Source organism: Trichechus manatus, unplaced genomic scaffold (genome assembly GCF_000243295.1).
Source record: "Trichechus manatus latirostris isolate Lorelei unplaced genomic scaffold, TriManLat1.0 scaffold00322, whole genome shotgun sequence".
Lineage (NCBI taxonomy): Eukaryota > Metazoa > Chordata > Mammalia > Sirenia > Trichechidae > Trichechus > Trichechus manatus.
The window spans coordinates 687,794-704,881 of record NW_004444258.1 but is presented as its reverse complement, the minus strand read 5'-3'; the positions used below and the strand labels follow the sequence as shown (position 1 = coordinate 704,881).

General features: G+C 36.5%; 1 protein-coding gene across 1 annotated transcript in view; it reads right to left on the bottom strand.

The window, feature by feature from the left end:
- Window positions 1-17,088, bottom strand: part of PRDM5 (PR/SET domain 5) — a 169,842-nt gene that overhangs the window by 95,659 nt on the left and 57,095 nt on the right. Inside the window, exons 9-10 of the mRNA XM_004390710.1 lie at window positions 8,916-9,009; window positions 1,568-1,728 (exon numbers count right to left, since the gene is read on the bottom strand). Of these exons, the coding sequence (XP_004390767.1) occupies window positions 1,568-1,728; window positions 8,916-9,009 (255 nt within the window). The remainder of the gene's footprint in view (window positions 1-1,567; window positions 1,729-8,915; window positions 9,010-17,088) is intronic.

Genomic DNA, 17,088 nt, shown 5'->3' with positions numbered 1-17,088 from the left:
GCGTGGTGCTTCTGCCTAGAGCGCCATTTTGCCGGAACTCGCTCGGCAAATCTTTCTTGATGAGTGTAAGATCGTCCAGAAACTTAATATTTCTATTATTACAACACTAGATTATTCCAAACAGGCAACTACCAGCTTATTTTTAATATCTTAATAAAATCCACAAGATTTCTTTTGCTGATACACAGTATTTCACTGCTCACATATATGACCTAAGTTACTTGTTGAAGGAAGTGAAGGTAAAGGTTTCAACCTAAAAGATATTACTGCTATATTTATGAAAAGAATTAAAATGTTTCTTTGGTTTAATTAAAAAATAAAGTTTATTTTTAGGTTCAGAACTTGGTTAGGTGGTTTTAGGAGACAAGGAAGGTACAATAGCATAATACAATAATTACCATAGCTTAAATATAGATAATTTCTATATTTTGTTAACAGAGTTCATTACAAGAACAATATTAGATAAATGTCTTAAAAAAAACTGAACAATGCACTGCAAAAATACTCTGTGACAATCTGTTCTTGGAGACAAACGACCAAAATCTCACTGAGAAACTCACTCTACTTTTCCCTCACGTATTAAAACACACCAAAAACATATTACATGCAGGCAAAAAACTGAATTAAAACAAAAAAAAAGTTGAAATAATATTCTATTAAGAGACTTTTTAAAGGGAGACAATAAAATTACTACTTATCATTAAAGACACAGAAAAAGTTACTGAATTCAGTCCTTTGGAAACAACTATATTAAAGATAGATACAACATAAAAGTCACATTGAGGTGGGAGTCATTTCTTTACATTTCCTCTGAAGCTCAAACTAACTAGCTGAAAACGACCACTCTTCATAGTCATTTCTAAAGTCAGTAGTAAATAATCTAAGTGTGTGTGTTACAATAGGAATTCTGTTACTTTAAAAATATACTTAAAACATACTTACTTGGCAAATAGAAAAAAAAAAACTATTGATTTGCTTCAGGTAATTATCCAATTAGCATAACATAACAAAGATATTTCCCAAATTGTAACATGCCAGAACTTCATTATTTTGAACTGAGCCAGTATTTACCCAGTCCCTGTTCTATACCAGAAACTTCCCTAGGCCCTAGGAATACAAAGATGAAGAGGGATCATTCCAACCCTTGAAGAGCTCAGTCTAATAACTCATCAATAAACACTGGAATAGCACTGAAAAATAAAATTATCAAATCAACACTTACATTAAAAAAAAAAAAGACCTACTAAATTAATTCAAAAATGTACTAAAACAGATAAGCTCCCACTCATCTAGTATTTTGTATTGTCCAACTATTAGCATAGCTAAGCACTATGCAGAATCTATATCTAATTCTGAGGTTCTTCTTTATGAGAAAAATATGTTGATTCTAAAAAATAAAGAAAAATGAAATTTTCTGAAGAGTTAATATAACTCATGCATTCCTTTTTTGTCATTTGGGGTAAATATGTTGATTAATATGAAATTGATCATCATATGATAGTTAACATATATGATCATATTGTTTTAATATAATAACCCATCCAAACTAAGAGTAGGCTCTACTTACCTTCTTATGACTTCTAAGCACTGATGGTGTAACAAATGCCTTATTACATAGCTCACACCTGTATTTCTTGTGTCTTTCATGGACCACCTGGACATGAACGTTTAAGGTATCCTTCCTTTTAAAGGTGGCATCACAGTGATGACATTTGAAAGTCCTCTCACCTTGGAAATAAAAAAAGCCAAATAAGAGAAACATAAGCTGCAACAGCAGGGTCCTTAATCTTAACTCTCATCCATGCATGCTGGATTTATAGTTGTTTTCTCTGAGAAGTTAGCCTTATAACTCTAAGAATTTATGATACCCACAAAAGTTAATTTTTCACAACAAATTCCAGTTCCATACTTGCCAACGTACTGTGTGACCAGGGGGAAGTCATTTAACATTCTTACATTCTCTATTTTCTTTAACTGGAAATTTGGAGACTGAATTAGCTAACTCTCTAAAGGTACATGAACTTTAAAGAAGTATGTATTTTTAGTACAGAAGCTGGGGATTGACGTAAGTAGACCCTTACGATGACACAAGGCCTCTGTCAAGCAGTGTGAGTTGCCTTGGGGGCCCCTCCCAAGCTCCCCTCAAATCCTGTAACTGTTCCCACAGCTTCCAGCAGACAGAGCACAGGCAGAACTGGGTCACAGGTAGAAGGCTGGTGGGGAGCCTCTGAGGGCGGTCAGAAACACCTCAGAGGAGGTCCTCTCATTCTGGGATAGAGAGAGCCATCCAGCACCCCTTCATTCCTCAGCATTGTCCCTGGATTCTGGCCTGGAGGCTCTCTGATGTGGCATTTGGTCTGTTGTGAAGCAGCTGGGGAAGGGGTTTCACTTTCCAGGCTCTCAGAGAGACAGTGGGACTGGATTGGAGTTGGGGGGCCCAGTGTAATGGAGCCCCTGAGCACCTGAGAGGATTTTTTCTTTCTTCTCATTATGTAGCCTAGGCCTGAAGAGGCAGCCACACCAGAAACTATGTTTAGAGATTTTACAGTACTTGGTGGCTTTCATAGAATACTATCTCTATAACTCTTCTTAAACACAAATCTATTTAACTTTCAGTAGTCCATTTTAAATACATTTTCAGCAATGAATGCACACCATTGGAAGATACTGTTATCTCTGATGACATTATAAAACACAGGTGGCATATGATTACATGAATAAGAAAAACTAGTATTTGAATATATGGTTCCCTTTTAGAGAACAATTATATTAGTATGCTGTTATTGTTAGCTGCCATCAAATCAATTCCGACTCATGACGACCCCATGTGTACAGAGCAGAAACGCTCCATAAGGTTTTCAAGGCTGTGACTTTGTGGAAGCAGATTGTCAGTACGCCTGTACCCTGAGGAGAATCCAGGTGGGTTCCTACTGCCAACCTTTCAGTTAATAGTTGAGAGCTTAACCATTTGCGCCACCCATAGATTCAAGTATTATATTCGCAATGAAGCAAAATATACAGATACCTAATTCTCTGTAGCTCAGTAAGAGATTTCATTTCAACTAAGCTCTTCTAACTTCCTTCCATTACAACTGGCACTAAATTTAGAATTGTGAAGATCCTATTATTTCTTCATACCAAATTTAAGAAATGAAGGAAGAAAGTGAGGAAAGAGAGAGAGAGAAAAAAGGATGTCCAGAAATCAGGAAGAAAAAGACAAATCACCCTCCCTTTGTCTTTTTAAACCAAATATGGCTCTGTGATTTAAAGTCTCTTAAATTAAGGTCCTGCTGAAATTCAATGCTTGAACCAAAGTCACATCTAAACCATGCATAAACAATGGATTCTGAGAGCTTTATTTGTTGTTTTTGTGCATTTTTTTTTTGTGGAATGTTATTGTTGTAAACTAGCTTGTCTTTATATATCTTTCTAAATTTATTTAAATTATTCTTATTTTTAAATGCTCTTGTTGTTGTTAGGTACCATCGAGTTGGTTCTGACTCACAGCAACCTATATACTACAGAACGAAACACTGCCCTGTCCTGAGCCATTCTCAGAATCATTGTTATGCTTAAGCCCATTGTTGCAGCCACTGTGTCAATCCATCTTATTGAGGGTCTTCCTTTTTTTGCTGACCTTCCACTCCACCAAGCATGATGTCCTTCTCCAGGGACTGATCCCTCCTGACAATAAGTCCAAAGTATCTGAGACGTAGTCTCCCCATCTTTGCTTCTAAGGAGCATTCCAGCTTTTCTAAAGAGCATTCTGGTTGTTCGTTCTTTTGGCAGTCCACGGTATATTCAATATTCTTCGCCAACACCACAATTCAAAGGCATCAATTCTTCTTCAGTCTTCTTTATTCATTGTTCAGCCTTCACATGCATAGGAGGTGACTGAAAACACCATGGCTTGGGTCAGGTGCACCTTAGTCTTCAAGGTGACATCTTTGCTTTTCAAAACTTTCAAGAGGTCTTTTGCAGGAGATTTGTCCAATGCAATGTGGCTTTTGATTTCTTGACTGCTGCTTCCATGGGTGTTGATTGTGGATCCAAGAAAAATAAAATTCTTGACAACATCAATCTTCTCTCCATTTATCATGATGTTGCTTATGGGTCCAGAGGATGTTTGTTTTCTTTACATGAGGTGTAATCCATACTGCATCAGTACGTGCTTCAAGTCCTCTTCACTTTCAGCAAACAAGGTTGTGTAATCTGCATAACGTAGGTTATTAATGAGTCTTCCTCCAATCCTGATGCCCCATTCTTCTTCATATAGTCCAGCTTCTTGGATTATTTGCTCAGAATACAGACTGAATAGGTATGATGAAAGGATACAAGCCAGATGCACACATTTCCTGACTGTAAACCATGCAGTATCCTCTTCCTCTGTTCGAAAGACTGCCTCTTGATCTATGTACAGGTTCCTCATGAGCACAATTAAGTGTTCTGGAATTCTCATTCTTCACAGTGTTATCCATATTATTATGATCCACACAGTCTAATGCCTTTGCATAGTTAATAAAAAACAGGTAAACATCTTTCTAGTATTCTCTGCTTTCAGCCAGGATCCATCTGACATCAGCAGTGATATCCCTGGTTCCATGTCCTCTTCTGAATCCGGCTTGAATTTCTGGCAGTCACCTGTCACTACACTGCTGCAGCCACTTTTGAATGGTCTTCAGCAAAATTTTACTTGTGTGTGATATTAATGATATTGTTCAATAATTTCCACATTCGGTGGGATCACCTTTCTTGGGAATACACATAAATATAGATCCCTTCCAGTCGGCTGGCCAGGTAACTATCTTCCAAATTTCTTGGCATAGACGAGTGAGCACTTCCAGCACTGCATCCATTTGTTGAAACATCTCAATTGGTATTCTGTCAGTTCCTGGAGACTTGTTTTTCGCCAATGCCTTCAGTGCAGCTTGGACTTCTTCCTTCAGTACCATTGGTTCCTGGTCATACAGTACCTCTTGAAATGGTTGAACGTCAACCAATTCTTTTTGGTATAGTGACTCTGTGTATTCCTTCCATCTTCTTTCGGTGCTTCCTGAGTTGTTTAATATTTTCCCCATAGAATTCTTCAATACTGCAACTCGAGGCTTGAATTGTTTTCTTCAGTTGTTTCAGCCTGAGAAATGCCAAGCGCGTTCTTTCCTTTTGATTTTCTATCTCCAGCTCTTTGCACATGCAATTGTAATACTTTACTCTGTCTTCGCCAGTTGCCCTTTGAAATTTTCTGTTCAACTCTTTTACTTAATCATTTCTTCCTTTTGCTTTAGCTACTCAATGTTCAAGAGCAATTTTCTTCTGACATCCATTTTGGTCTTTTTTTTCTTTCCTGTCTTTTTAGTGACCTCTTGCTTTCTTCATGCATGAAGTCTCTGATGTCATTTCATAACTCTGGTCTTTGGTCCTTAGTGTGCAATTCATCAAATCTATTTTTGAGATGTTCTCTAAATTAGGGAGGGATATAGTCAAGGTCATACTTTGGCTCTCGTGGACTTGTTCTAATTTTCTTCGGTTTCATCTTGAACTTGGTCTGTTCCACAGTTGGCCCCTGGCCTTGTTCTGACTGATGATATTGACCTTTTCCAACATCTCTTCCCACAGATGTAATCAATTTGATTCCTGTGTATTCCACCTGGCGAGGTCCATGTGTAGAGTTGCCGTTTATGTTGGTGAAAAAAGGTATTTGCAATGAAGAAGTCGTTGGTCTTGCAAAATTCTATCATTCGATCTCCAGCATCATTTCTATCACCAAGGCCATATTTTCCAATTACCGATCCTTCTTCTTTGTTTCCAACTTTCAAATTCCAATCTCCAGTAATTATCAATGCATCCTAATTGCATGTTAGATCAATTTCAGACCGCAGAAGTTGGTAAAAATCTTCAGTTTCTTCATCTTTGACCTTAGTGGTTGATGCATAAATTTAAATAATAGTCATATTAACTGGTCTTCCTTGTAGGCTCATGGATATTATCCTATCACTGACTGTGTTGAACTTTGGGATAAATCTTTTTGGCTATGAATGCAAAGTCATTCCTCTTCAAGTTGTCATTCCCTGCATAGTTGACCAGATGATTTTCCAATTCAAAATGGCCAATACTAGTCCATTTCAGCTCACTAATGCCGAGGACATCAATGTTTATGCATTCCATTTCATTTTTGATGACCTCCAATTTTCCTAGATACATACTTCGTACATTCCACGTTCCAATTATTAATGGATGTTTGCAGCTGTTTCTTCTCATTTTGAGTCATGCCACATCAGCAAATGAAGGTCCTGAAAGCTTGACTCCATCTACATCATTAAGGTTGACTCTACTTTGAAGAGGCAGCTCTTCCCCAGTGGTCTTTTGAGTGCCTTCCGACTCCAGAGGCTCATCTTCCGGCACTATATTAGACAACGTTCCACTGCTATTCATAGAGTTTTCACTGGCTAAATCTTTTCAGAAGTAGGCTGCCGGGTCATTCTTCCTAGTCCGTCTCAGTCTGGAAGCTCAGCTGAAACCTGTCCACCATGGGTGGCCCTACTGGTATTTGAATACCAGTGGCAGAGCTTCCAGCATCACAGCAACATGAAAGCCTCCAGAGTATGACAAATTGACAGACACGTGGGGGTTTTAAATACTAGTAAAAGAAAATATCAGTTGAGGTACAATTGTAAATGTTAATAATACCAAATGTTAATAATACCAGAACTCAACTGAATGAATTTTTTTTAAAAAAGGAAAATTATCCAAAATTTCTCATATCAAAGCATTTTCATTAAACTATCAAGTTAATCAAAATGTTGGTCCTTGTATAAAAATTTCATTTAGCTATACCAGAGAAGTCCTAAATGACAACTTACTTCTCTTCTTCCATATTTTAAATTCCAGACTTCTTTGTTTTATGTTTATCAGATTTTTTTTAAGTACTCAGTATATCCCATTCTGTTACATTAAGGAAGCTATTGAAGAGAAATGATTGCTTTATGGCATCCTCTGATTGCATGTTTCATTTTTCAAAGCCATCTGTTATATATACACTTTTTCATTCTTAAAGAAACTAGCTAGCAACTTGCCTTTTGATTTTCAGCTTATTAAACAGTAGAAATTTCCAAATATAATTATGACAAGTTATTCTTTATATGTGCTGATGTATATTTCTAGTAACAGCCCTTGTAATCTGAAGTTAAGCATGTTTCATTTTCCTATTGTGTAATACAAGGCGTAGTATTCTGTCCTCTCTATTTTAGCCAATTCTTGTTTCTATCATTTTAGCTCACTGGCCATAACTGATGTCTGGCTTTACCTTAAATGGCTCCTTTAGTCACTCAACTAACTGTCAAAGTTGATTTTCCTGGGCAAATGTCTTTCTATGCAGCTTTATAAACTCACTGATTAATGTGCTGATCAAGATATATATTAAATGTACAGGCACTCCCTACACCCAATCACTTCAAATCTTTTTCTCCACGTGATGAAACAATGAGCTGAAATCCAAAGCACTGGATTCCTTCTATTAAAAATCTCTTGCTGTTGTTAGAAATAAAATTTCACCTTTCCAAAAAAAAAAAAAAATTTCCTGAGCATCGGGTTGAGTTTAGTCATATAAGTCTTAACAGTATGAATGATGGTCACTTGTCTAAACCCCTATTCTAAAATCCATTCATCTCATAGTGGTTATTTTTCATAATCAATATGACAGTGAACAAGGATGGAAATTCCTGCTGCTGCATGATAAATTTCATTTTTAAACACATAACTGCTCTTTATAAGGAAAATGAAAAGTTGTGCTAATAATTTCTCCAGAACTGTAAGGCTAAAAAGGGAGAACAATATGAAATCCCAACACTGTATCTTTCTCTACAGGAAGCAGAGTTAATTTCATCATAATCATTATCACTCAGTATTCATAAAAACCTTAATAACCTTATTATTTTATATTTTAGACACTATAATTTGACCTGAGCCTCTAATACTCTATACAACCAGTTGTCAAGACTGAGTGATTGTTGTGTTTTCCTCAGAAACATTAAAAATTTAAGCAGCAGCAGGGACTTTTTGGTATAGAGGATATGCTAATGATTAAACAACTCAAAAGTAAGAAATATAAATATTACTCATTTTATACAACTGTTTAATTTTTAGGACACAGGAGTGAGGTAAATCTTTGGTTACTTCAATATCTCAATGAGAGAGTCATAGGCAGAGAACCCATTTTTAAAATTTGGCTTAGCAATAACATTTTCTGCTCCTCAATAAAGTGATGTCCCTCAGCAATATGTCTATAAATTCTGTGGTATTCTAAAAATAGCTCTGAAGTAACTGCTAGATAAATTTTCATGGTGTATTTATGTAGAACTTAACCAAAAGGGAAAAAAAAATGCCCTACGGGAAGTAAGAAATCAAACGCAGTGTGGTAAGTAGGAAAAGCGCCTGGCTATCTGAGACCTTCACATTACCCCAGCACTGGGAAACCCTGAGTACTTCTCCCAGAATCCATCTTCTCAATTCCTCTCAAGTTAAGGGATTAAATTCGATGTGTACCCTGGTATTTTCTAACATTAAAAAAGTCTGTGAGCTAATAAACCTTGCCAAACATGAACATTTTGAGAAGTCACACATTTCCTGAAACTTTAAATTTAAAAGGGAATAAAATGTCTGTTTCAAAACAAAGCTCAGAGATACCTTATTGAACTTAGGAAATATTTTCAAATACCAACTTTAGAAAATGGGAATAAACGCTGTAATATAAAACGTCTCATAAAATAATTAATCTTAATCTGGGAAAATAAAGTAATGATAAATGAAAAGAAAGTGAAAGACACTATCATGATGCCTGTATTGTATTCTCAAAGACTACGAGAGAACAAAGTGGGAGATAACTCTTTTTGTCCTCAATTGCCTGAACCGGGACTTACTGTTATGTATTAGCAGGTGTCTCTGCAAAGAAAATGGGGTCCGGAACAAAGCTTTACATTCCTCACATTGGAATGGTCTCTCTTCAGAGTGGGTCTGCAGATGAAAGAAACCGTAATTCAGGAGGATCAAGAATGAGTTAGACTTTACAATCATTTGAGCTTCTTGGTTTCATGACGTGAAAGAGGAAAGAAAGGAAGGTAGACAATCTCCTGTTTCTTCTGGTGACGTTTTCCCACTGCAACCTGGTAAAACAAATATGCTGTGTTCACTGGTGACAAACTACATTTTAAAATTTTTGCATTAAATAAAAATTTGATAAATAGTAAAGAGAATTGTTCCTCTTACTTCGAAACGGTAATCTGGATACAACTTCTCAGGATCTACTTTGCAGAATGAAATGGTATGGCATTTCTCAAAAGTCTAAACTCCTCCATCACTGGACAAGCTTTAGATACGTGGGTACCACATTTTCAGCATAAAGGAAGAAAACTGTTAAAATTGAGACTGTTTCCACCCTTTTTCTCAACTTCACAGAATAATTTCAAATAATTGTTAGTCCTGGGTGCTGCTTTTGTCCCTAAATTAGACTAGAGCATTTACTCACATTAAACAGTAATGTAACATTCATTAAATACTTATTTTGTGCCAGTGCTATCCTAAACATTCTACATAAATTATTTCATTTAATTCTAACAGTAGCTCTAGGAATAAAATACTATTATTTCACTTGTTTTACATATAAGAACACTAAGGCTCAAAATGGGCACACCAGCCCAGGGGCAAGGACAAGAAGGCAGGAGGCGAGAGGAAAGCGGGTAATAGGGAACCCAAGGTCAAGAAGGGGAGAGTGTTGACATGCTGTGGGATTGGCAACCAATGTCACCAAACAACATGCATACTAATTGTTTAATGAGAAGCTAGTTTGTTCTGTCAACCTTCATCTAAAGTACAGTTAAAAAGAAAAAAAAAAAGAGAGAGAGAATGTAAGGTGGCAAGGAAACTAGATTAATGGAAATGGAACAACCAGAACAGAAATAATGAGAATGTTCATGCACTGAGAAGAATGTAACCAGTGTCACTGAACAATCTGTATAGAAATTGTTGAATGGGAACCTAACCTGCTATATAAACCTTCACCAAAAAACAGTATTATTTAAAAAAAAAAAGTTAAATAATTTGTCAAAGAGTACAGACGCAGCACTCCTAAGCACTACGGTACGTGACAAACAAAAATATACTGATAAACGAGAAGCCAAGGACAACCACTGGCTACATCTAAAACACACAAGTAACAACAAAACAAACCTGGTAAGGTTGTTCACACCCCGTTTTTCACTACATGTCAGTATAGCAAATAAAATCTTACTTTAACCACAGTTGGCAAGAAAACAAGGCTTATAAATGTTTAAAAAACCAGCAAAATTGAACTATGCTTTCATATCACAATAAAATAAATCATAGAACTTTTCTTTTACAACAGTGGTATAAATATAAAGAGGATAATATAAAGGAAAGTCACTTTATTCAGAGCATATAGATTTACATGCTTTCTTAGCTTAATGGACATTACAATATTCAAGCTACAAGCATTATCTATTAACATAATGATAGTGAGAAAGGGATTATCATGCTTGTTTTCAATTATGAGAAAAGATGGGGGAAAGATATTTAATAATCAAAATAAACCGCATATGTTCAAAAGTGCTAGTTAGCCACAGAAACTAAAATAGTATGACAGCACAGGAATAAGCTGATCAAAAAAACAGAAAAACGAGTCGATTTCTTTCATTTCATAAAATACATGAACATCTAGTATAGGATAGATAATATGCCATTTCAAATTGGTGGAAGAACAGTGGAAATTTTAGTAAATGGTTTTGAGCCAAATGTTGAGACACTTAGGAAAATGGGCCCACTCCTCACTCCTTACAATAAAAGAAATTCCAGATCAATTCAGGTGGTGTTTTAAAAGTGAAAAATAAAGAAATAAATAACTAGGAGAAAATATGAGTGAATTCTTAAATAATTCTTGGGTGGGAAAGCCTTTCTAGGCAGGCAGAAACTGAGACATTCTAATGAGAAAGAATCAAATTCAAAATTGTAATGCAAGTGTTTACCGATATTCACTACGTAAAACAAAAGTTTAATACGGAGACTATAAACAGTTACGTAACATTAAAAAAGATACAACTCCAAATAAAATTGAAAAACAAAGGACTCCCCTCTGAACAGCACTCGCCCAAATTCACTTGCCAGTTTACTGTGTGTGAGTCTATGCTATGCACTTCAGTCCACTGTGTGCCAGTCCTATTTTAGATGCTGGGGATATATCAGTCAACAAGAGAGACCAAGTGCCTACGATCATGGAACTTTTTATGCTAGTGGAGAGAGATGGGCAATAAACAAACAATAAAACATGCATTATATTAGGAAGAGATGCAATGGGGAAAAACAAAGCAGGGAAAAAGGACAGCAAGTGTTGCAGAGGACAAAGTAACATTCTTAAATAGGTGGTCACGGAAATTCTAGCTGAGAAGATGTTTGAGAGAAGAACTGACGCGGTGAGGGAGTAAGGGCTGGTATCTAGGTGAGGGCACGTATCTAGGTGATCTAGGCAGAAAATACAAGGAAGGCTAGTGTGGTTGGAGCCAAGCGGAAGAGGCGAAGAGGTGACGTGATGAGGTCAGAGAAATGGGGAAAAGTGGGGAAGAGAAGCAGATCATGCAGGGCCTGGATGGCCACTGTAGCAATTTTTTTTTTTTAATTTTTAATTTTTACTCTCAAAGACTCATCTCAAAGCAGATGAGCAACATGATCCACATGTCATTTAACAGGATGCTAGGGTGGCTTCACTGAGAACAGGATGTAGGTGGACAAGAGGAAGCAGAGAAAGCAGAGAAGCAATACAATAAACCAAGCAAGAGACGGCAATGGCTTACACCAGGATGAGAACCACACAAGTGAAGTAGCAGGATTCTGGATACAGGATGAAAGTGAACAGGTTTTGAGGATGGATTTGGATATGGAGCATGAGATGCAGAAAGAAAGAAGCAAGCATGATCCAAGATTTGTGACATGAGCAAATGGAAGGACAGATTAGTCACTGATGAAATAAAGACCAGGCAAGAAACAAGCCTGAGTGAAAGATAAGGAGTTCAGTTTTGGACATGTTGAAATGATTATTAAAAGATGTCTAGTGAAACCCGTGTGACATTGTTTACTACAGACTAATAAGTAAGCACAAGTAAGCCTGAGCTTACCTTGCTTACTGGGTCAACTGCCACAGTTACGGATTGTAAATTTGAAAAGCTGCTTTGATTCTGTAAGAAGGTGCTATGAGGTTAGCAGAGAGAGATGCCAGCCATACCTAGGAGCAGAATCTTTGATGTGGTGAAAATTGTTCACTACAAATGATCAGGTAAGCAAGGTAAGCACCACACTTACCTTGCCTAATGGATAATCTACCCCTGGCTCTGACTAACCAATTCTCTTTATAGAAATATATCTGACAAATTTCTTACAACCAAAATTTTTTTAAAAAGGAAAAATCCTAAATGCCCATCAACATGTCTAAACCTGGTTAACTAAATTATAATGGATATTATATATTTATATTGTTTGATTTGGAAAATCCTCCATAACATATCTGGAGTGTCAAAAGCAGAATGCCATACACAGAATACCTTTTATGCCATATACCAAGACTAAAACCAAACCCACTGTCACTGAGTTGATTCTAACACACATATACACAAATGGAGTATGGAAAGATGTTCTAGAAAACATTGATGAGAGTTTTCACAGGAAAATGGAGAGTGGTATTTGAGAGAATTTTTACTTCCTTCTTTGTACCTTTCTCTGATATTTGAATCTCCTATAATGAGTACGTGATATTATTACAAAAAGAAAAAAAAACTATTTTATTTTAAAAGCATCTGATTGGAATATATGGCTGCTTTAGTCTCTCAGAATATTATATGCTACCCCATTCTTTCTCTGTATTTTTTCAAATCTAAGACAAAATAATTGTGTAGATGACTTATAGTTTGATTATGAAAGAACGTGGGGCAGCATAATGCCTTGCAACTATGTTAACCAAACCAAAGCCGCAAAATCTGGACACTGGCCTACATTCAACAGCATATTTCTAAGCGGTAAGCTATTGTGCGCAACAGGTGACTAAATACTTTGGTCAAAGAGATTCCATCACCACATTTGGGTTGAGGTGATATGACTCATAAAAACCTCAGCAGATGATCCATGTGTCAGATTAACAGAAAGACAATGACAGGCCATCTTATTTCAGTAAGGTGGTAGTATTGCTTGTAAGTTCACCATGCTGCCCAGGTTGTGGATAGACGACTTCTGCTTCCAAAATATAATATATATTTACAACTACCAGATGAAATTAAGTTTTTTTAAAAGTGTCTTATAAGAAACCTTAAACATTTCATCTCTAAAAGAATACTAAACTTTTAACTGACTTAATTGCATGATCCTTTAGTAACAGAACATCTCCTGTCTAAATATCAAGTCATTACTGACATCAACATCTGTCAGTTTCGCAGATGTACTAGTTCATTAACTAGTGTGAACAATGAAATGTGTTTCTTACATACCGATAACTAGAATTAAGCCTGATTACTGCTGCAGATGTAGAAAATGCATAAGAAAATTTGTTGAACTATTTATAATACCTACTAATATGCCTCAAACATGCTTCAGAAAGTTTTTCGCATAATTTTTACACAGTAAATATTGAATTAGCACATTTCTATCATACAGATCAAATATTAATTTCATGAAAGCAGAATATAAATTTAATCAGGGCTATTCAAAATTAAAAATTATAACCTTGTCTGTTAGTAGTATATTTCACTCCATAGTAACAGAATTTTATTGGCAATCCTATTTCCTCCATGGGTCATGTGCAAAGCAAGAAAACTATCATAAATTCAAGGTAAACAACTAGAGCTAAAATAGATTTGGAGAAAATATTCCAGAGATATGTTTGTTACAACTATTTTTTTTTTAAGTTTTGTTATTGAAGTCTCAAGTCTCCATATCATAAGCACATTACTGTCCCACTGGGCCACACAATAAACCCACATCATATTAAATCAGGTATGTGGATGACATTTTTACTGTCAGCTTTATAACTGGCTTCTTTTAAAGGACTCTTCCTCACAAAAATAAATGGAAACTGGAAAGATATTGCAGAAATAAGTTTCTTTAAGCTGAGTACAGGAAAGGGTAGCTTATTCCACACACAACCGATTAGGTGATGTTCCTACAGAATTATTTTGTTGTTGTTAGGTTCTGTCAAGTCGGTTTTCAACTTATAGTGACCCCATGTGACAGAGGAGAACTGCCTTATAGGGTTTTCTAGGCCATAACCTTTACGGGAGCAGATTGCCAGTCTTTCTCCCATAGAGCCACAGGTTGGGTTTGAATTGCCAACCTTTTGGTTAGCAGCCGAGCACTTAACCATTGCACTACCAGAGCAAGCCTTGCTTAACCAATCCCCAACTTTCCACTGCTTGAGAGACACAACTCCATTAGTAGAAGGGCCATAACCCCATGGAGCCAACTATCGAAGCCTCCACAGCATTAAATACAGCCTGACCAGAGCTAACAGAATTTGCTAAGAGGAGGAATAATCACAGACTTTCAGAAGTGTTGGAAGGTAACAACTTGGATTCCCCTTGAGGGAGCTTTCTCCTCTACAACACTGCTAAGACATGGAATCTCATAGCTAACAAACACTGGGCTGGGAAGCTAGGTCTACGACCTCCCAAGCCAGCTGATTTGACCATTAATTTAGAAGTTCTGCCTTTTTACAATGACCATCATTCATTACAAATGGACCTACAGTCAGTCAACAGAGAACAATTTTATTCTCTTTTCCACACTAGTTATTCTGAATATATTTAAACAGCAATTCTCCCCATAAAACTATCGAGTTAATGGACACCTGTCGCTTCACCCACAAAGATAGCTTCCACACTCATCACAGTAATCATAAAGTACAGCAGACTTTCTGCATAAAAACGGGCATCCTAATTTTAACAGCTCATATGTAATAACTCGAAATAAATACACTAACTCTTGCAGTGGATAACTTGTCTGCTAGGCAGGATGGTTAATTCTCATCCAAACAGAAGCAAGTACAGCTTCTTAAAGCACAAACAGATAAACACACAACAATGGAGCAATTTCAGTCCTATCAAAAAATAACACTCTGAAAATTAATTCCAGTTCTTGGATAGGAAATACTTTCTATATAGTACAAAACCCAAGCATTTTAACAGATAATAGGATTTCAAACATTTGGAAAATATTGGGTCAGGTAAAATAAATAAATACATAGTAATTTTTTTTTTTAACTAACATCTATCTAAAGTGTCAACATTATCAGAGGATACAATCTCAACGAAATCCTCATAAGACCAATCTATTTCTCAAGATAATACAGGTGTAAACTAAAGTGAAAAGATCTAGAATTTAGTCAGTTTTAGATATAAAACATACAAGATGGGATATTAGGTTCAAAGCCTATTATCTATTGAAAATACCACACTTCAGCTATTTTAATCATAACACGTTTTCATTTGTACATTTCTAGTTTTCACTGATTCAGACTTCTGTCAGTTGCGAGTGTGATACAAACTATCATGGAAGAAAGAAGAGCATCTCTTTTTCAAAAATGTATTAATTTTCCATTTAATTTAACTTAGCCTCTGAAATTACATTACCTATTCACTAAGATCATTGACATCATTTAAATTCACTGCTCTGTGTATTGAGGGTTCTTAGTAGTATGCCTCTTACCTTCACACTAAATTTCCCTAATCTGCTAAGCTCTCAGAGCTACGGAGATGAAAGTTTTTCTCTCTAGTCTATGACAAGCCATTGCCACATTTTCTGGCTATTGCTAACCTATCTAAGATTTGTGTTTTCCATTCTCTTTCGCATAGTCTTCTTCTTACAGCTATTGTGGGCTGAGAAATGAGTCAAACAAGCTTGTCAGAATTCCAGGTCAAGTACCAGTGAAAGTGATGAGGGAAGAATCTCGATGTTAGGACTAAACACTGGTATTGTTAGGTGCCGTCAGATCAGTTCTGACTCATAGTGACCCTATGTACAACATAATGAAACACTGCCCAGTCGTGCGCCATCCTCACAATTGTAGCTATGTTTGAGCCCACTGCTGCAGCCACTGCGTCAATCCACCTTGTCAAGGGTCTTCCTCTTTTTCACTGACCCTCTACCTTACCACGCACAATGTCCTTATCCAAGGACTGGTCCCTCCTGATAACATGTTCCAATCACTTGAAACAAAGTCTCCCACCCTTGCTTCCAAGGAGCACTCTGACAGTACTTATTCCAAGACAGCCGTGTTCGTTCTTCTGGCAGGCCATGGTATAACAACACCATAATCCAAATGCATCAACTCTTCTTCAGCCTTCCTTATTCATTCTGTCTGGCTTTCGCATGCATATGAGGCGACTGAAAATACCATGGCTTGGATGAGGTGAACCTTAGTCCTCAAAGTGACATCCTTGCTTTTTAACACTTTAAAGAGGTCTTCTGCAGCAGTTTTGCCCAATGCAATACATCGTTTGATTACCTGACTGCTGCTTCCAAGGGCATTGATTGTGGATCCAAGTAAAATGAAATATTTGACAACTTCAATATTTTCTCCGTTTATTATGATGCTGCTTATTGGTCCAGTTATGAGGATTTTTGTTTTCTTTATGTTGAGGTGTAACCCATACTGAAGGCTGTAGTCTTTGATCTTCATCAGTAAGTACTTCAAGTCCTCTTTGCTTTCAGCATATGGCAGATGGTTAATGAGTCTTCCTCCAATCCTCATGCCTCATTCTTCTTAATATAGTCCAGCTTCTCAGATTACTTACTCAGCATACAAACTTAGTAAGTATGGTGAAAAGACATAACCCTGATACACACTTTTAAACAATGCAGTATCACCTTGTTGTGCTCTTGGACTATGTACAGGTTCCGCACGCGCACAATTAAGATTGATTCTCATTCTTCACAATTTTATCCATAATTTGTTATGATCCACATAGTGGAATGCCTTTGCACAGTCAATAAAACACAGGCAAACACCTTTTTGATATTCTCTGCTTTCAGCCAAGATCCATCTGA